General features: G+C 38.5%; 2 protein-coding genes across 13 annotated transcripts in view; one reads left to right on the top strand and one right to left on the bottom strand.

Annotated features, from left to right (window-relative positions):
- The window catches only part of SACS (sacsin molecular chaperone), a 100141-nt gene extending 84988 nt beyond the window's left edge, over nucleotides 1-15153 (top strand). For all 7 annotated transcript variants that reach the window (XM_074985477.1, XM_074985473.1, XM_074985483.1 and 4 more), the window contains one exon: nucleotides 1116-15153. In XM_074985477.1, coding sequence (XP_074841578.1) covers nucleotides 1116-12676 — 11561 coding nt within the window. In that variant the 3' untranslated portion in view covers nucleotides 12677-15153. The remainder of the gene's footprint in view (nucleotides 1-1115) is intronic.
- The window catches only part of SGCG (sarcoglycan gamma), a 170428-nt gene that overhangs the window by 6197 nt on the left and 143037 nt on the right, over nucleotides 1-21194 (bottom strand). For 4 of the 6 annotated variants that reach the window (XM_074985499.1, XM_074985518.1, XM_074985506.1 and 1 more), the window contains one exon: nucleotides 18555-20116. The exons of 1 other annotated variant lie outside the window; for it this stretch is intronic. In XM_074985499.1, the coding sequence (XP_074841600.1) occupies nucleotides 19943-20116 (174 nt within the window). In that variant the 3' untranslated portion in view covers nucleotides 18555-19942. Of the gene's footprint in view, nucleotides 1-15166; nucleotides 15212-18554; nucleotides 20117-21194 lie in introns of those variants that run through there. One more of the 6 variants, XM_074985530.1, reaches the window with a different exon arrangement.

The following is a 21194-nucleotide window of genomic DNA, read 5'->3' as shown; positions in this document are numbered from 1 at the left end:
TCAGAATTTGTTATATAGTAGTACTTTTGCTACCAAGTTTTCTTCTACTTACTGAAGATTGACTGATGCTTGGGTTAGTAACTAGGATGGTCCTGCTGTTTGTTCTAACCACTAGGTTATAGGGCTGTTAAAAGTTAATGGATACTGGCTAATGCAGCCCACTACCCACCATAGGCAGGGGGGTTGCTCTACTCCTGCAGGGTGGTTGCAGATAAGGGTGCTCCAGCTGTGCTGGAATAGCTCAGCCTGTGGTAGCATTAGAGTGGGGGGCTGCTGGAGAGGCTTGAGTGGCCCCTGTGCCACGGAAAGGGGCTGCTCCAGCTGGGCTGTAGAGTCCCCACCCTCGGTGTGTTGAAACTGGGGCTGCTTCAGCCTGGCCAGAGTGCTGCCTCAGATGGGAAGCTGCTCTGGCCACTCTGGAGCACCCTCCACCAACTGCAACACTGCAGAAATGGACGCCCCAGCTGGGCAGAAGCAACCCTGGTCCCTGGTGCACCACAAGTGAGGGCACTCCAGTCCAGCTAGAGCAGCCTGTCTGTGGCAGGGGGGCTGCTCCCTGCGCTTGAGCGGGCTCCCCAGTCAAGCCCCCCACAACCTGTTTAATCAGTTGACCAGCTAAAACCTAGTGTTTAATCAGTTAACAAATTAAATGGGATTTTTCATGCTTACTAAGTTACACTTAATTTAATTTTTAAATTTAAGAAACTATTAATTGAATGGATAATGCAAAGAGAAATCATTTATGTAGGCCTTTCTGTTTGAGTGAAGCAAGCATAAAGGACAGTGCCTACAGATGCTGCTTTATTGTATATGTTGAAAATTAATGTAATAGCTCTTTTTGTGTGCCCAGAGATATTGTGTAATACTAATTTACTGATCAGGTGTAACCTGGTAATTGGTTACTGTACTAATATATAATGGACTTGATTTTAATCAGCTCAGCAAAGTGAAATGAGATATGAGAGTTCAGGTCTGAAATGATCTCTGTGAACAAGCATAGAAACTGGGAAGTTTCCTGTCCTCTGTCTGTTTCCTTCATTTTAAAATGAACAGAAAATATATTTCTCCAGTATTATTTGATTTTTCATGGACTTATTGTTTTATTTTGATTGCAGGAAGACTATGCACTCAGCTGCAGCTTCTAAACCCTGAAAGATTTGCGCGGCTTATCAAAGAAATTTTGAATACTGTGTGGCCTGGCAGAGACCTAGTGGTACAGTGGTATCCAGGTTCAGAAGATAAAAATCACCCACCTATTTCATGGCTTAAGATGGTCTGGAAGAATCTATATATACATTTTTCTGAAGACTTGACTATGTTTGATGACATGCCACTTATCCCGAAAATGCCATTAGAGGAAGACCAGGAATTAGTGGAACTTATTAGACTTAGGACTCCATCTGCAATTATTTTAGAAGATGAATCTGAGACGCAGCTTCCAGGATTTTTAGCTGACGTCATTCCAAAACTTGGTGGTATTGTACTTAAGAAGTTAGATGCCTCTACACAACATCCACTTTTAAAAAAGTATGTGCATCCACCATTACCAGGTGCTGTTTTGCAGATAATGGAGAAGCTGTCATTGCAAAAACTGTCTAATCAAGTGTTGTCCTTACCTCCAGCACATAAAGATGCTCTCAGGAGATTCTTAGCTAGTTTAACTGATGCCAGTGAAAAAGAGAAAAAAATTATTCAAGAGCTACTGATATTTAAAAGAATTGAACACTCATCTGATGAAGCGGTCTCTGCTTTTACGGGATTGAAAGGTTGTAAAGTATTGCATCACACTGCCAAACTTCCACCTGGTTTGAGACTTTCTATTCCAATAATTGACAGCAGTGATGAAGCTACCATTCGTTTAGCTAACATACTAAAAGTAGAACAGTTAAAGAGCACAGATTGTCTAAAGTTTATAATACAGGATATTCAAAATGACTTTTATTCTTATGATGAAACCACCCAGATTATGCTCTGGGTTCTTGAAAATCTGACATTTCTCAAAAATGAGCATACAGATGTGGTCAACTGGCTGACATCCCTAAAATTTATTCAGATTTCACAAGGAAAGTTAGTGTCAGCCAATGAACTTTTTGATCCTGAGGTAGAAGTACTACAACATCTTTTTTATGCTGAGGAGGAAATTTGCTTCCCACCTAGTATTTTCACAGGGTCTTCAGATATTCTTCATTCTCTGAGACAAATAGGTTTGAAAAATGAAAGCAGTCTTGACGAAAAAGATATTATGCGAGTGGCAAATAAAATTGAAAGTTTGCAAGGTGATTCCAGCACAAGCCATGATTTACTGTTAAGAAAAGCTAGAACTCTGTTAATGATTTTGAATAAAAATCATAAATTGCTGCAGTCACCTGAGGCACAATCAATGCTGAAAAAATTAAAATGGATCCCATCATGTAAGGAAAGACCTCCAAACTATCCAGGATCATTGGTTTGGAAAGGAGATCTGTGTGATTTTTGTTCACCACCAGAAATGTGTAATATAGGTCATGCAATTTTAGTTGGTTCATCAGTTCCCTTTGTGGAAAATGTCCATTTGACTATAGAGGAAGCACTTGGCATCTCCACCAAACCTGGAATAAAAGGAGTCCTGAAACACTTTAAAGTGGTGGTTGATTGGCACAGTTCTAAAACATTTAGTGATGAAGACTATTACCAGTTCCAGCATATATTGCTTGAAATTTATGGATTTATGCATGATCACTTAGAAGAAGGTAAAGATGCTTTTAAAGCCTTGAAATTTCCGTGGGTCTGGACTGGTAAAACATTTTGTTCACTTAGCCAGGCGGTAATAAAGTCAGTACCTGATCTTGATCTCCAGCCTTATTTGCATAATGTACCAAAAACTATGGCTAAATTCAACCAGTTGTTTAAAAGTTGTGGTTCAATTGAGCAGTTGACACCAGATCACGTTTCCATGGTCATTCAGAAAATATATCTAAAGAGTGAGCAATCGCTCAGTGAAGAAGAGAGCAAACAAAATCTTCACATTATGTTGAATATTATAAGATGGCTATATAGCAGTCAGATTCCAGCAAGTCTGAATACGCCTGTTCCTATATATTGTAGCAAACATCCATTTAAGCTTGTAATGAAACCAATTCATGAATGCTGCTATTGTGATATCAAAGTTGATGACTTAAATGATTTGCTTGAAGATTCCGTGGAACCAATAATTCTGGTGCATGAAGACATACCCATGAAAACTGCAGAATGGTTAAATGTGCCGTGCCTCAGTACAAGATTGATTAATCCAGAAAATATGGGATTTGAACAATCTGGGCAAAGAGAACCTCTTACTGTAAGAATTAAAAATATTTTGGAGGAATACCCTTCTGTTTCAGATATCTTCAAAGAGCTACTTCAAAATGCTGATGATGCCAATGCAACAGAATGTAATTTCATGATTGACATGAGAAGAAATATGAATATAAGAGAGAACCTTCTGGATCCAGGAATGGCAGCATGTCATGGACCAGCTTTGTGGTCATTTAACAATTCTGAATTTTCTGACACAGATTTTCTAAATATTACTCGATTAGGTGAGTCTCTAAAAAGGGAAGAAATTGATAAAGTAGGGAAATTTGGACTAGGCTTCAACTCTGTTTATCACATCACTGATATTCCCATCATTATGAGCCGAGAATTCATGATAATGTTTGATCCAAATATTAACCATCTCAGTAAACACATTAGAGATAAATCTAACCCTGGGATCAAGATTAACTGGAGCAAGCAACAGAAAAGGCTGCGAAAATTTCCTAACCAGTTCAAGCCATTTATAGGTGTGTTTGGTTGTCAGTTACCATTGTCTGTGGAATCTCCTTACAGTTATAAAGGAACGCTTTTCAGACTTTCCTTTAGAACTCAACAGGAAGCTAAAGTGAGTGAAGTTAGTAGTACTTGCTACAATACAGCAGACATTTACTCTCTCGTGGATGAGTTTAGCATTTGTGGTCATAGACTGATATTATTCACCCAGAGTGTAAATTCAATGATTCTGAAATACTTGAAAGTTGAGGAATCTGACCCTGCTGTAGCACAAGATACGGTGACTATTAAAAAAAGTCTGTGTTCCTCCAAAGCGTTGACTGCACCGGTTGTAAGTGTTTTAAAGGAAGCAGCTAAACTCATGAAGACTTGCAGCAGCAGTAATAGAAAGCTTCCCACTGAAACACCAAAGTCCTCCTGCATCCTACAAATAGTGGTAGAAGAATTTCATCATGTGTTTAGACGGATTGCTGATTTACAGTCTCCACTTTTCAGAGGCCCAGAAGATGAACCAGCTTCTCTCTTTGAAACAGCTAAAGCTGGACAAATGAAAAGGCCAGCTGAAGAACTGCCACAAAAAACAGTAGATTCTACAATTTGGCTCATATGTTCTTGCATGGACACTGGTGATGCATTAAAATTTTCATTACATGAAAATGGACGAAGACTAGGTCTTGTCCCCTGTGGTGGAGTAGGAGTACTGCTATCTGAAACTCAGGAGCAAAAGTGGATTGTGAAACCTAACTGTAAAAGCATTGGGGAAGTATTCTGCTATTTACCTCTACGCATAAAAACAGGTTTACCTATTCATATCAATGGCTGTTTTGCTGTTACTTCAAATCGAAAAGAGATCTGGAAAACAGACACAAAAGGAAGATGGAACACTGTATTCATGAGGCATGTTATTGTAAAAGCCTATTTAGAAGCACTTTGTGTTTTACGTGACATGACAGTCAGCGGTGAGCTAGCTGACTACAGTTACTATGCAGTGTGGCCAGATCCTGACTCAGTTCATGATGATTTTTCTGTGATATGTCAAGGATTTTATGAGGATATAGCTCATGCAAAAGGGAAAGAAGGGATCAAAGTGTTCTCTGATGGTTCATCTTGGGTTTCCATGAAGAATGTGAGATTTTTAGATGATTCAATATTGAAACGTCCAGACATTGGACCTTCAGCCTTTAAAATCTTCCTCAAATACCTTAAAAAAACTGGATCCAAAAATCTTTGCACTGTAGAGCTTCCATCTTGGGTAAAGACGGGGTTTGAAGAAGCAGGATGTAAACATATACTACTAGAGAACACTTTCTCTGAGAGACAGTTCTTTTCTGAAGTCTTTTTCCCAAATATTCAGGAGATTGATGCAGAGCTACGCGATCCTTTGATGTGTTATGTTTTGAATGAAAAGGTTGAGGAGTTCTCAGGAATACTTCGTGTTACTCCGTGTATTCCTTGTTCTTTGGATAGACATTCTTTGGTTATACCTTCAGGTTTGATACACCCTGAAGGAAGAGTTGCAAAGTTGTATGATGCTGAAGATGGAAGGTTTCCTTATGGTAGCAGTCAGGATTACCTTAATCCAGTTATCTTGGTTAAACTTGTTCAGTTAGGTATGGCTAAGGATGACGTTTCATGGGAAGACCTAATAGAACGTGCAGAATCAGTAGCAGCAATTAATAGGAATGATCATGCTGCAGCCTGTCTCAGAAGCAGCATTATATTAAGTCTCATTGATGAAAAACTAAAATGTAGAGATCCCAGAGCTAAAGAATTTGGTGCAAGATGTCAGACAATCCCTTTCCTCCCATTCCTCACAAAACCAGCAGGCTTCTCATTACCCTGGAAGGGTAGCGACTTTGAGCCTGAAACAATGTTTTCAGCAACTGACCTTTTTACTGCTGATCACCAAGATATTGTTTGTCTTTTACAGCCAGTTCTTAATGAAAATTCCCATTCCTTTAAAGGGTGCGGGGCCATATCATTGGCTGTCAAAGATTTCTTGGGTTTACTTAAGAAACCACCTGTTAATCTGGTCATAAATCAGTTGCAAGAAGTTGCAAAGTCATTTGATGGAATTACATTGTATCAGGAGAATATCACCAATGCTTGCTACAAATACCTCTATGAAGCAATGCTACAAAATGAAACGACAAAAGCAGTCATCATAGAAAAGTTAAAAAATTGTAGTTTTATTCTTGTTGAGAATGCATATGTTGACCCCACAAAAGTGTGTTTTCATTTGAACTTTGAAGCAACACCGTATCTTTATCAGTTGCCTAATAAATATAAAAATACTTTCCGTGAACTATTTGAAAATGTAGGTGTAAGGCATGCTTTTACAGTTGAAGATTTTGCTCTAGTTCTTGAGTCTGTAAATCAGGAGAGGGGAAACAAGCAGCTAACAGAAGAGAATTTTCAGCTTTGTAGAAGAATCATTAGTGAAGGAATATGGAGTCTCATTAGAGACAAGAAGCAAGAATTATGTGAGAAAAAATATGGTGAGATTTTGTTACCAGATTCTCATCTGGCACTTTTACCTGCTAAATCTTTGTGTTACAATGACTGTCCTTGGATAAAAGTTAAAGATACAACTGTAAAATACTGTCATGCCGATATCCCTAGAGAAGTTGCAGTAAAGCTTGGAGCAGTACCCAAGCGACATAAAGCTTTAGAAAGATATGCCTCTAATATCTGCTTTACTACCCTTGGGACTGAGTTTGGACAGAAAGAAAAATTGACAAGTCGAATTAAAAGCATTCTGAATGCCTATCCCTCTGAAAAAGAAATGCTGAAAGAGCTTCTACAGAATGCAGATGATGCAAAAGCTACAGAAATCTGTTTTGTGTTTGATCCTAGACAACATCCAGTTGATAGAATATTTGATGAGAAATGGGCACCACTTCAGGGTCCAGCACTATGTGTTTACAACAATCAGCCATTTACAGAGGATGATATAAGAGGAATTCAGAACCTTGGAAAAGGTACTAAAGAAGGAAATCCATGTAAAACTGGACAGTATGGAATAGGATTCAATTCTGTGTATCACATTACTGACTGCCCTTCTTTCATATCTGGCAACGATATACTCTGTATCTTTGATCCCCATGCTAGGTATGCACCAGGTGCAACTTCAATGAGTCCTGGACGCATGTTCAGAGATTTAGATGCGGATTTCAGAACACAATTCTCAGATGTACTGGACCTTTATTTAGGAAATCACTTCAAAATGGACAATTGCACAATGTTTAGGTTTCCACTTCGAAATGCAGAAATGGCAAAAGTGTCAGAAATTTCCTCCGTTCCATGTTCAGATAGAATGGTCCAAAATCTTCTGGATAAGCTGCGCACAGATGGAGCAGAACTTCTGATGTTTTTGAATCACATGGAAAAAATTTCCATTTGTGAAATAGAAAAAACATCTGGAGCATTGAATGTATTATATTCTGTGAAGGGCAATATCACTGATGGAGACAGATTGAAACGGAAGCAATTCCATGCATCTGTAATTGACAGTGTTACTAAAAAAAAACAGTTAAGTGAAATACCTGTGCAACAAATTACATACACTATGGGTACTGAAGATTCTGAAGGGAACCTTACATCTTGGTTAATTTGCAACAGGTCAGGTTTTTCCTTAATGGAAAAGGTGTCTAAGAGTGTTATATCAGCTCACAAAAATGAAGACATTACCCTTTTTCCACGTGGAGGAGTAGCTGCTTGCATTACTCACAACTACAAAAAACCACACCGGGCATTTTGTTTCTTACCCTTATCTTTAGAAACTGGGTTACCTTTTCATGTGAATGGACATTTTGCCCTAGATTCTGCCAGAAGAAATCTGTGGCGGGATGATAATGGAGTTGGAGTAAGAAGTGATTGGAATAATAGCCTAATGACAGCACTAATAGCACCTGCCTATGTTGAACTGCTGATTCAATTAAAAAAACGTTACTTTCCAGGCACTGATCCTACAGCATCAGTATTGCAAAACACACCTGTACATGTTGTGAAAGACATTTTGAAAAAGTTTTTGTCTTTCTTCCCAGTTAATAGACTTGATCTGCAGCCAGATTGGTATTGCTTAGTGAAAGCAGTTTATAGCTGCATTTATGAAGATCTGAAACGCCTGTTACCTGTTGTACGGGCTCCAAATATTGATGGCTCTGATTTACATTCTGCAGTTATTATTACTTGGGTTAACATGTCTACCTCGAACAAAGGTAGGCCATTCTTTGACAATTTGCTGCAAGATGAGTTGCACCAACTCAAAAATGTCGACTACATCACAACACGTAAGACAGTGGCAGAAAATGTTTATAGACTCAAACATCTTCTTTTAGAAATTGGATTCAATTTGGTATATAACTGTGATGAAACAGCAAATCTTTACCATTGTCTTGTAGATGCAGGTATACCTGTCAGCTATGTGACTCCTGCTGATGTTCGATTTTTTTTGATGACCTTTTCTTCTCCAGACTCTAATTGCCACATTGGAAAGTTGCCTTGTCGTCTTCAACAGACAAACCTGAAACTCTTTCACAGTCTAAAACTTCTGGTTGATTATGGCTTTAAGGATGCTGAAGAAAATGAAGTCCAAATTGAGGGATTGCCACTTCTTATTACCCTTGACAATGTCTTGCAAGTTTTTGATTCAAAGAGGCCAAAGTTCTTAACAACATACCATGAACTAATTCCCTCTCGCAAGGATCTGTTCATGAACACTCTATATTTGAGATACAGTAATATTTTACTTAGATGTGAGGCTGCCAAAGTTTTTGATATCACAAGTTTTGCTGATCTGTTACCATCTGTGTTGCCTAGAGAATATAAAACCAGAAGTTGTGTGCGATGGAAGGAAAATTTTGCAAGTGAATCTTGGCTTAAAAATGCATGGCATTTTATTAGTGAATCTGTAACTGTTAAGGAAGACCACGAAGATATGACACCCAAATTTGATGATGTTGTTGATACTTTGAAAGATTGGGCTTTGCTTCCAGGTACAAAGTTTACTGTCTCAGTCAATCAGCTTGTTGTTCCAGAGTGTGATGTCTTGCTGCCCCTCAGCCTAATGCACATAGCTGTTTTCCCAAATGCTCAGAGTGATAAAGTTTTCCATGCTTTAATGAAAACTGGTTGTATTCAGCTTGCATTGAATAAAATATGCTCCAAAGATAATGTTTTAGTGCCTCTGTTGTCAGGATATACAGCAAATCTAGATAATCCATCAAGCATTCTGAAAGCCATACACTATATGGTGCAGACCTCAACATTTAAGACTGAAAAATTATCAGAAAGTGATTTTGAGGCCCTTCTAATGTACTTCAGTTGCCATTTAAGTCATTTGATGTCTCAGGATGACATCAAAATTTTGAAATCTCTTCCATGTTATAAATCCATTAGTGGTCGATACATCAGTATTTCCAAATGTGGGACATGTTACATACTCACAAAAAGTATTCCTTCAGTTGAAGTGGATAGGTGGACGCAGTCAACGTCATCTGCCTTTCTTGAAGAAAAAATTAACTTGAAAGACTTGTACGCTGTGCTTGGGTGTGTCCCTGTGGATGATCTTGAAGTGTATTTGAAGCATCTTTTGCCAAAGATTGAAAATCTGTCTTATGATGCAAAGGTGGAACACCTGATCTACTTAAAGAACAGACTTGCTGGCATAGAGGAATCTACAGAAATAAAGGAACAGCTGTTTGAAAAACTGGAAAGCTTTTTGATAATTCATGATGCAAGCAACAGACTAAAACCTGCAAAACATTTTTATGACAGAACTGTAAAAGTCTTTGAAGTTATGCTTCCTGAAAAATTATTCATACCTCAAGATTTCTTCAAGAGACTGGAACAACTCACAAAACCGAAGAATCAAGGGGCATTCCTTACATCCTGGGTAACATTCCTGCGGAATATAGGACTCAAATATATTATTTCCCAGCAACAGTTGTTACAGTTTGCTAAGGAAATCAGTATGAGAGCAAACACAGAAAGCTGGTCTAAGGAAACACTGCAAAATACAGTTGATGTTCTCCTTCATCACATATTCCAGGAAAGAACTGATTTATTATTGGGAAACTTTCTAAAAGAATTATCTTTAATTCCATTTTTGTGTCCTGAGCGTGCTCCTGCTGAAATTGTCAGATTTCATCCTCAGTATCAAGAGGTTAATGGAACACTCCCTCTTATAAGATTCAGTGGTGCACAAGTAAACCCTAAATTCAAGCAGACTGATGTGTTACAATTGTTATGGACTTCATGTCCTATTCTTCCTGAAAAAGCAACACCTTTAAGTATCAAAGAACAGGAAGGAAGCAGTCTTGGTCCACAAGAACAGCTTGAACAGGTTTTAACTATGCTTAATGTGAACTTGGATCCTCCTCTGGACAAAGTTATCAATAACTGCAGAAACATATGCAATATAACAACTTTAGATGAGGACATGGTGAAGACCAGAGCTAAAGTGTTAAGGAGTATCTATGAATTTCTCAGTACAGAGAAAAGGGAATTCCGCTTTCAGCTTCGAGGTGTTGCTTTTGTGATGGTGGAAGAAGGTTGGAAGCTCCTGAAGCCTGAGGAAGTAGTAATAAATCTTGAATATGAATCTGATTTTAAACCTTATCTTTACAAACTTCCTTTAGAACTTGGCACCTTCCACCAGTTATTTAAACATTTAGGTACTGAAGATGTTATTTCAACAAAGCAGTATGTTGAGGTTTTAAGTCGCATATTCAAGAACTCTGAAGGGAAACAATTGGATCCTAATGAAATGCGCACAGTTAAAAGAGTTGTTTCTGGCCTGTTTAAAAGTCTACAAAATGATTCTGTTAAAGTTAGAAATGACCTTGAGAATGTGAGAGATCTGGCCCTTTACCTTCCCAGTCAAGATGGTAGATTGGTAAAATCAAGTATTTTAGTTTTTGATGATGCACCACACTACAAAAGTAGAATACAGGGTAACATTGGTGTGCAAATGCTTGTTGATCTTAGCCAGTGTTATTTAGGAAAAGACCATGGTTTTCACACTAAACTGATAATGCTGTTTCCTCAGAAATTGAGGCCTCGGCTACTTAGCAGTATTCTTGAAGAACTATTGGATGAAGAGTCTCCCAAAACATGTCAGTTTGGGGCATTATGTTCTCTACAGGGAAGGTTGCAGTTATTGTTGTCTTCTGAACAGTTTATCACGGGACTCATTAGAATTATGAAACATGAAAATGACAATGCTTTCTTAGCCAATGAAGAAAAGGCCATAAAATTGTGCAAAGCCTTGCGAGAAGGCTTGAAAGTTTCCTGTTTTGAGAAGCTGCAAACAACATTAAGGGTTAGAGGTTTTACTCCTATTCCCCACAGTAAAAGTGAAACATTTGCTTTTTTAAAGAGATATGGGAATGCAGTAATACTGCTTTATATCCAGCACTCTGACAGCAAAGACATTAATTTCCTCCTAGCATTAGCAATGACTCTGAAATCTGCAACTGACAATCTAATTTCTGATACTTCATATTTAATTGCTATGTTGGGTTGCAATGATATTTACAGAATTAGTGAGAAGCTTGACAGTTTAGGAGTGAAGTACGACTCCTCAGAACCATCAAAACTTGAGTTACCTATGCCTGGCACTCCTATCCCAGCAGAAATTCATTACACTCTCCTTATGGATCCAATGAATGTTTTTTACCCAGGTGAGTATGTTGGTTATCTTGTTGACGCTGAAGGTGGTGATATATATGGATCATACCAGCCAACATATACATATGCAATCATTGTACAAGAAGTAGAAAGGGAAGATGATGAAAATTCCAGTTTTCTGGGCAAGATTTATCAGATTGATATTGGATATAGTGAGTACAAAATAGTGAGCTCCCTTGATTTATACAAGTTTTCAAGGCCTGATGAAAGTTCTCAGAGTAGAGATAGTGCACCCTCTACTCCAACTAGTCCTACAGAATTTCCAGCACATGGACCTAAGACAGTTCCTCCTCTTTTCTCTGGTAGAGAGAGCCACAAAACAACATCTTCAAAACATCACTCTCCTAAAAAGATTAAGTCGCATTCTTTGCCAGAAATATTAAGAGAAGTGACATCAGTGGTTGAACAAGCTTGGAAACTTCCAGAATCTGAAAGGAAAAAGATTATTAGAAGGCTGTATCTTAAGTGGCATCCAGATAAGAATTCAGATAATCTTGACATAGCCAATGAAGTTTTCAAACATTTACAGAATGAGATTAACAGACTAGAAAAACAGGCCTTTATAGATCAAAATGCAGACAGGGCATCAAGACGAACATTTTCATCCTCAGCTTCTCGGTTTCAGTCAGACAAATTTTCGTTTCAAAGATTTTATACTTCTTGGAATCAAGAAGCAACAAGCCATAAATCCGAAAGGCAACAGTATAAAGAAAAGTGTCCATCTTCCACAGGGCCATCTTACTCTGCACGTTTCTTTGTACCACCCACATTCAAGTCTGTTGGTAATCCTGTGGAAGCACGTAGATGGCTTAGACAAGCTCGAGCAAACTTTTCAGCTGCAAGAAATGACCTTCATAAAAATGCTAATGAATGGGTGTGCTTCAAATGCTATCTCTCCACTAAGTTGGCCTTGATTGCAGCTGACTATGCAGTAAGGGGTAAATCAGACAAAGATGTAAAACCAGCTGCACTTGCACAAAAGATAGAGGAATATAGTCAACAACTCGAAGGACTTACAAATGATGTTCACACACTGGAAGCTTATGGAGTAGATAGCTTAAAAACTAGATACCCTGATATGCTTCCCTTTCCACAGATTCCAAATGACAGGTTCACCTCTGAAGTTGCCATGAGAGTGATGGAGTGTACTGCTTGTATCATAATAAAACTTGAAAACTTTATACAGCAAAAAGCATGAGAGATTTGAAAAAACATAGATAATAGTACTCTTTATAACTAGGTATTTAATACGATGGGATACAAATGAAATTTACATGTGCAGATTACTGTATTTCTGAGAGGTTACACTTACCAAGCAGCTTAGAAATACAATGTGTCTATCTGGATGGTACTGAAGTATTTAGAATTGAAATTAATTTAAGCAGACCTCTGCCTGAGCTTACTGTATAAGCAAAATGTAAAATGTGAATCTTTTAAAATTTGCAGGGAGAGTGAGCTGCGAAAAGGAGGTGCCTGTAAAGTACATTGGTTAAAATGACAAATTATTGAATTGCACTTTATATAACCAAAGTCTAGCCGTATGTTACATAAAGCTTGTATATACACTTAGCTTTTCCTTCATGTAATATTATCCTCCCAAAACATGGTGTCACCTTTTTAATATACTGATCAGACAGGATAAATTACTAAATGAAAAATAATAAAAATAACTTTGGAGAGGAGTCACTCCAGAGCACTTCTTTATTCTTTTGTGTTCCATGGACATTTGGTGTCTCTCATAGTAGTGTTTTTATCAGCTGGATCTGATTATCAGTTTGCTGCAGTATTACATCCTGAATGTTTAAAGGATAACGCAGTACCTTTGAAATGGTACAACGTTTTAATCCTTGTTAATATTACTTGACATATACAACATTATGTAGTGCATTGAATGCATTTACTTCATAATAATATAATTAGGTATTTAATTTACATTTTCTGTTTAAGAGCCTGTCATTGTTTATTTAATGAGAACTTCCAGTGGATAACCTAGGATAGATGACCATTAATGTTCAGAGTTTTATGAAAGGTTTTTGAAAAACCATTCACCAAAACTAATTTCTCAAAGTTTAAACACTTGAGTTTCACTCGAGCTTCATGTTTGTGGAGATATATATACACTTTCTTCAAAAAAATACATTGGACATATACTGCAATTTGGTAATCCAGTATTTGGTATATAGTAGGCAATATCTTTTGTTACATGTGAAAAGGTGCTGCGATGCAATGCTCTTTTTATTTTGTTTTTCACCATGGCAGTAGAGATGTTTGATTTTTAGTTCACTTTCTTTGATAAACTGTAATATATCTGATAATGTCGTGTAATATATTCAACATTAGCTATTTGTAAAGAATTACGGGAACTTGTAAATAGGATTTTTTTTTCATATTTTTGTTCCAAACCTGCCACATTTAAGATAAATGTTCATAATTTGCCAGTGATGCAACTGTTATAACTGTTTACTTGCTAGCACAAAGTGAAATTATAATTTCACTTACAGAATGTAAAGGCAAACATGTGATAACATGATCTTACAGGAGTCCTAAAGATGCAGCAGCATTATAATCCAAAAGAGAAAATGCTGACAAAGGCTTTTACAGTGTCATTCACATAAATAAGGGCTTATTGTTGTGTTCAGAAATCTCAGATGTAGTTGTTTGTAACAGGAAGAAATTATGCCGTTTGGAAAACTGTATTGCTTCTGGTTGTGAAGCCACATGATTATTTCTGCTGTTATATTAAGTGCCATAACTTTAATAAAGAAAAATACAAATGTATACTTCAGTGTCTTGGATTTATAAACTTTAGGCCAGTTTTAACCAATGTTTTCAAGCTTGGTTTTAGCTGCATGAATGATTATTTTTTGTTTCATTATAAACAATTGTGCAATTTGCATCAGTATATTATATGCAGGTGAATGCGTTTTTTCCTTCTAAAAGTTCATATGCCAACTTTTTGCAGTTAATTGAAAAATGTATTATTTGGTGATTTTGAGCAGGAATTAGTAAAATGGAAAAACTAGTTGTGCTTATGAAATAGTTTATACTTTGTGCTCTGCTGTGTTTTCAACAGGTAGAATTAATGATCAGGTAATTTGTATGGTAATTATGGGAGAAAAAGTTCAATGTATGTAAGATGTTTTAAGTGTGTTAGCAACAAGAAAAAAATATTGAAAGTATTCTTCATCCTAAATGAATGTAAAATACCACCAAATGGAATAGAGCCAAGAAATTTTCAAAGATCTTTTCAGGGAATATCTTTTAAATAAATAGTCGTGAGTGAAAATATGTGCTTGCCCAATAAAAACAATGTTATGAACCCTTTAAAATGGTTGTGCAACATGGTGGTGAATTAGCTTTATTAGTCACGTTTATCTCTTACTGGGTGCTGATAATTTGCTAGAGAAAAATCAATCTTTCCTTTGAGTAGCTTAAATCTTAAAACTTAGGGTGTTGCTCTAGGGCAAGCAAAAAGTCAGCATATACAGGATATGAATCACCTATTGCCAGGGATATTGACAGTTTCATCTTGGGATAATGTGGCCAATAAACTATAACATTTGTGTATGCACATAATATATATTTAAATATCTGCTGTGCCTATCTGGTGCTGTCATATTCATATTCAATATGGTACAGTAATGTCAGAGAGAAGTAAGCAACAAATGGGACTACTCAGTCCACTCACCAAATCCTATGGAGCAGCCAAGAATGTTCACTATTTATCCTCTTCCTAGAAATAAAACAAACCTTCAGAAATGCATCATCCACCTTAGTCCCTGGAAAGGGTAAGAGCTGGGAGGAGTGTCAGCTAGTATGTGATGACTGTTACAGCATCCAGATGAACCAAAGGGTTAGTGGCAGGGTTGAACTTCAGGAACAGGGTTGACAGATCCAGAGCACTTTTACACAAGTTCACTCTTGGGATTTCTCCAAGTCATACAGCAGCATTAGCAGTTATTCTGAAGAGCTGTGTTGATTTGTCTTTAACAAAGTGGGGACACGTAAAACATTTATGGCTTATTTTCAGTTTTTTTATAACCTTGTATCATTAGAAATATTTTAGTGGCCTACATAAATGTTTCTATGGAACCAATTCTTTCTTTAAAGCAGTAAAGGCCCTTGCAGTATTCTCTGGTGAATCCTTTTTATGGGCTGGATTCAGGTGGGTTTTTTTCATTGTAATTGTTTTAAGAAAGATCATGGTGTCAGTAAGAATCCATTATAACTACACTGACTGAACTCAAAATAGCGTATTAAGTTTTAGACAGGGTATTACTTGGTCTTAGTGTGACAGCAGCTAAACCAGCATTGTATAAAATGAATAGTATAATAAGAAAGTAAACAGTAGAAAGTAGCAAAACAAAGCTGCAGAAATGTAGTATTTTAAAGACTTAAAATGATTTATTCAAGGATGAGCTTTGGTGGGATAGACTCACTTCTTCAGATCAATTTCATTTAGTCTGTATTGGAAATGAAACTGATCTGAAGAAGTGGGTCTGTGCCACGAAAGCTCATCACCAAATAAATCATTTTGTTAGTCTTTAAAGTGCTATATTTCTACTGCTTTGTTTTGTTAGGAGTACGGACTAACATGGCTACCTCTCTGTTTGTAGTACACAGTAGGTATTTCAAGGTTTGCTTTTTCAATACTCCCACAAATTACAAACAACCAAAATAAATCTGTTTTTTAAAAGATAATAGCCATGTGATACAGTAATACCAGTTTCAGCAAGGTTGGGGTTGGTAAACTAATGGACATATGTAACCATGAACATGGTTCTATGTATCGTCCCTTAGGAGCTCATGAACAAGCTAGGTATGTAACATGACTTCGCATCAGATGCGCACACTCCTCGCCCAGCTCCATCATTCCCTCCAGAACAATTTACCCACTCATTTGGATTACGTCTCCTCTGCTGCACTCCCAACAGATGAGGCGCAAAAAATCCGTGGCTAATTAACACAGCAGTCCTGATACATTTTTGTTCCAAAAGCACATGAGCCAAACTGTGTCTTTGCGTCTATTTTAGTTAAAGGATTTCTTAGAGACAACATCACCTAAAATAAACTCTAGATTATATTTGGAGTGAGGTAGGGCAGACACAGACAAACTAACTGATTAGTTTTTAATCAATATTTTGTATTCATTGAAGTAATTTAAAGAGACTTTGAGAGGATGTTCCTATTAACAGCCAACTGGAAAATACAGATAACAGTAATTCACTTATTTATATAAGCAGGAAAGAAGACTGTATGTATTAAAAAGTTTATTCAGTGTAATTTGTCAGTTAATGCTTGCGGTTCCCTTTTTTATACACCTGTATAAAAAGATAAATGCTGAAGAGATGTGTGAAGGTCAGTAAAGTTCTCATAAGCGGTTTTATACCAACATATTTCATATCTCTCCTTTTACCATACAACAAAAATTTTAATAAAATTCCTACAATAAGACAAGACTTGCTATATGTACATACTATCCATGCTTATGGAATACATTCTTATCAGTCATTGTCTGGTGCTCTGCAACCATCTCCTGTACTTTCCCCATGTGGCAAAAGTACCAGCTGTCCCCATGCCACACTGCAGCCATGTATTTTCAATTAACATTCTGCAGTACAATGAAAATTAAAGGAGTGGACACAATGTAAAGAATGATGGGTCAGTGGTTAGGGCACCAGCATAGGTGGCAGGAGATCTGACTTAATCTCAACCACAGGTGACCTGTGACCTTGGATAATTCAACAGACTTCATTATGTCTCAGTTTCCCATCCATAAAATGGGAACAACACTTGTACCTTGCAGGGCTATTGTGAGGAAAATGTGTATAAGCTGGTGAGGAACTCTGTTACTATAGTAGAGGTGACATGAAGGGTCCACAAATATGAGTACTAGCTAGCATAAAATATATTGAATTCAGTACTAGGGGATACTGTTATGAGTGTTTTGATAATTTTTCTCACATACCAAAAAGCTCCATTTTACTATTCTTGATACTTTTTGCATGGAGAGTTCTGCAGAATCTAGGTTCCATGATGCAGCATTTAGCCCAAGCTTGCTCTTGGGCTTGAGCCTTTATTACACTGAGTAGGAACAAGCCGTAGGCAGGTGGACGTTGTTAGGGACGAACACTTACAAATATATTTTCTTAAAGGCATCATACAAGTAAGTAGCTTTACGAGTTAATGCTAATTATTCTGTTTTTTCCCACTAATACTACACTAAGTTATAGGACGTGCAGTAAGATGGCTACATCTGGTTTAGGGTGAGGCTGGAGATGAGGGTTTGGGATGCAGGATTGGGCGCCAGGTGGGGACAGTGGGTTGGGGTGGGTGCAGAGAGGGGATAAGGTCTCCAGCTGGGCATGCAGATTCTGGGTTGCAGCTGGAGATGAGGGGATTTGGAGTGCAGGAGGGTGGCTTATGGCTGGGGCAGGAAACTGGGGTATAGGGGTGGGTGCTGGGTCTCTGCAGAACTTACTGCCGTTCCCAGGAAGTGACTGCTAGGTCCCTGTGGCCTCTGGGACAGGGTGGGGAAGAGGGGGCTGGCAGCCAAGGAGGGTTGGCGTGCTGCTCTCGTGCCTGAAATATCACCTCTGCAGCTCCCATTGGCTGTGATTCCCCTTGGTGGAAAAAGATGCCTGGCAAGCAAGCCTGGATGTGGGACACTGTTTAAGCAGAGAAGGCTGGACCTTGAACCTAGGTTTCCCCTCCTCAAGGCACTCACATTTTGAATAGGAGCAGAGCTGTTAGGTGCCCTTGGAGCAGGCCTACCACGTCAGGCCCTCACATAAGGGCTATCATCTCCTGTTTCATGAATCACTCTGGGGTGCAGGCAGGATATGTGTTTGGACATTTAGGCCAGGTCTACATGCCTATTTAGCACAACAATGCTGCCTGCAGTGCTAAACAGTTCATGAAATTGCAAATAGAGGACCATTTTCAAACTCGTGCAGCTAATTAGCATAGCTGCGTGAGATTTTGCTGTTGGCAGGGGGCGTTCCAGCAGTACAGAGGCCATGTGGCATAAGGGAATAGTGGCTTAGTTGGCAGAGCCACACCCACACGGCCTCTGTACTGCTGGCATGCTCCCTGTCAACAGCAAAATCTCACACAGCTCTGCTAATTAGCTACGCAAATTTGCAAATAGTTCTCCATTTGCAATTTCATGAGCTGTCATTAGCATAGTGCTGCCGGCAGCAGCCCTGTGCTAAACAGCCGTGTAGATGTGGCCTTAGAGTAAGGCAGCAATACTCATGTCCAGAGGCAGAGACATAAGGAACTTTTACCCTGGAAAACTTACCGCGCTGAGAGAGTTCACATGCCTACAGGGTTTGATGGACAATGTCTAGCTTCCAGTGGAGCCAAAATTTAGATGTCAGTATTTTCATGGATTTATCCTTTAAGTCTTGTTGACATCAGTGGGAGCTAGGTACCTAAATACCCTGAAGACTCTGTGCCTACCACTCTATAAAGCCACTAAGTCTCAAATCCTAGAAATAGTTCATTATGCATGGCTCTTCAAAGCTTAAGAGAGCTGCATTTATGTGACTCATGGGCTTCAGGAAGTGGAACTTTTTTTTCCTATCAACATAGCATCTTGTTGTTGAGAAAGCTGAAACTATCTTTGTCTTTTTCCTTTTATAGTCCAGATGGCCTGTAGTCAAGAACAGAACAAATTTCTCTGTTCTAATTATCATTGCATTGTAAAAGAGAGAAAATGCTTTCAAGTGAGTATCATGGTCCATGCAGTACAAGAAGCTGTTACTGGAGTGGGATATATTAATATAATTCACTTTCATATAGTTAACAATGCTGATGACCAAGAAGGGTTATAAATAAGCAATCTGAGAGATTTCACATTAATTTCTGTGATATTTTTCATGAATCCCAATAATAAGAAAATCAACATTTCTTTTGCCAATCCAGAATCAAAGGATTTTACCATCTTAACACATTTTGCACAGGATGGATACTAAAAGCACAGCCTTCATGGTTTGTGTTATTGCCAGAACACAATTGCATAGACCTTTTGCTGGCACTTCCTGAATTCACCAAATTTTTGTCTTGTCAAATAGTTCAAGTAGTTCCTTAATCTGAATTTCACATACTAATGCAGTTTGTATTACTAGCATATGTTTACATGTATTAATAGAAGAACAAAGAGCTAAGAAATATTAACAATTACACAATCAACTGACTTAATAACTTTGGCTAACTTCTAAATGTCATTGCCAGAACATTTCTTTTGGTTCAAACACTTCTGTTGAAGTTAATATTTTCATTGTGCTCTTTTGGGCTTTTTTTTTCCTGTACAGTCCAGAATTCTCAATGCAAATTTGTTTCCCAGAATACAGAGATTGTTTTTAAAATCCTGGAAATACTGCTATTGATACTGCCATGTTACAAAACAATATAAAATTCAGTGAGAACAGCCAGAGAAAATGTGGCATCAGTAGGTGCTTTATTGACAGACATGACTATATTCCTGGCAAGTTGAATACCGACCAGCTGCTGCTAAGTAAAGCTTTCCATCTGGACAAACACATATCTCATAGAGGTCCTGAGACCAGTCAGATCCACCCTTTGTCCCTTCAGGCAATTTGGGCAGTCGCACAGTTCCAGCATCAAGTGAAAGCTGTATGGGAGCAAGCAGGACAAATAGGTTTGTTAGAGATAGCAGTTACAGGGTTTAAGGGCTAAGTTTTCAGAAGCTTATGCTATTAATGCCCATTTTCAAAACTCCTCCAGCACTTAGACCCAGATCCTCAAAAATATTTAGGTACCTAAGTCTTATACACACAACTGGGATTTGGGCACTAAGGCCCAGATGCACAATGGTACTTAGGCACTCAAATCTGGGACTAGGGTGTAAATCCCAGGCTTACACCTCTCTGCAATTCACTGGACACTGTATATATCTAATCTTACTTGGGCTATGTCTACACTACCCCCAAACTTCGAAATGGCCATGCAAATGGCCATTTCGAAGTTTACTAATGAAGCGCTGAAATACATATTCAGCACCTCATTAGAATGCGGGCAGCCGCAGCACTTTGAAATTGACGTGGCTCACCGCTGCGCGGCTTGTCCTGACGGGGCTCCTTTTCGAAAGGACCCCGCCTACTTCGAAGTCCCCTTATTCCTGTGAGCAGATGGGAATAAGGGGACTTCGAAGTAGGCAGGGTCCTTTCGAAAAGGAGCCCCGTCGGGACGATCCGCGCAGCAGCGAGCCGCATCAATTTCGAAGTGCTGCGGCCGCCCGCATGCTAATGAGGCGCTGAATATGTATTTCAGCCCTTCATTAGTAAACTTCGAAATGGCTATTTCCATGGCCATTTTGAAGTTTGGGGCTAGTGTAGACACGGCCATCGTGGATAACTAGTTAAAGTGTTGAGAAAGGTGAATAGACTGAGAGAGGAAACACAAGCTTGAGAGGAGTTCTACAGCATGGTGGCTAGAGGACTCACATACACGGTATGAGGCTAAGGAGCTGGTCGCTCTGCTCCAAGAAGAGAAGGTTAAACACCCTGTGCATTAGCTGTGGCTCTTTGAGATGATGTCCCTACAAATGCTCTACTGTAGGTGTCCTTGTCCTTCGTGCACCTCAGACTGGGAAATTTCATGTAGTAGCATCCACTAAGCATGAATGCCCTTCAGTCTCGTGCCCTGCACTGAGGCTATACACAGTTATGCAGGCAAGTCAGCCTCTGTTA

This window comes from Carettochelys insculpta, chromosome 1 (assembly GCF_033958435.1).
Source record: "Carettochelys insculpta isolate YL-2023 chromosome 1, ASM3395843v1, whole genome shotgun sequence".
NCBI classification, from domain to species: domain Eukaryota; kingdom Metazoa; phylum Chordata; order Testudines; family Carettochelyidae; genus Carettochelys; species Carettochelys insculpta.
Note: the sequence above shows the minus strand (reverse complement) of the source record. Positions and strands in the feature narration are given on the sequence as shown.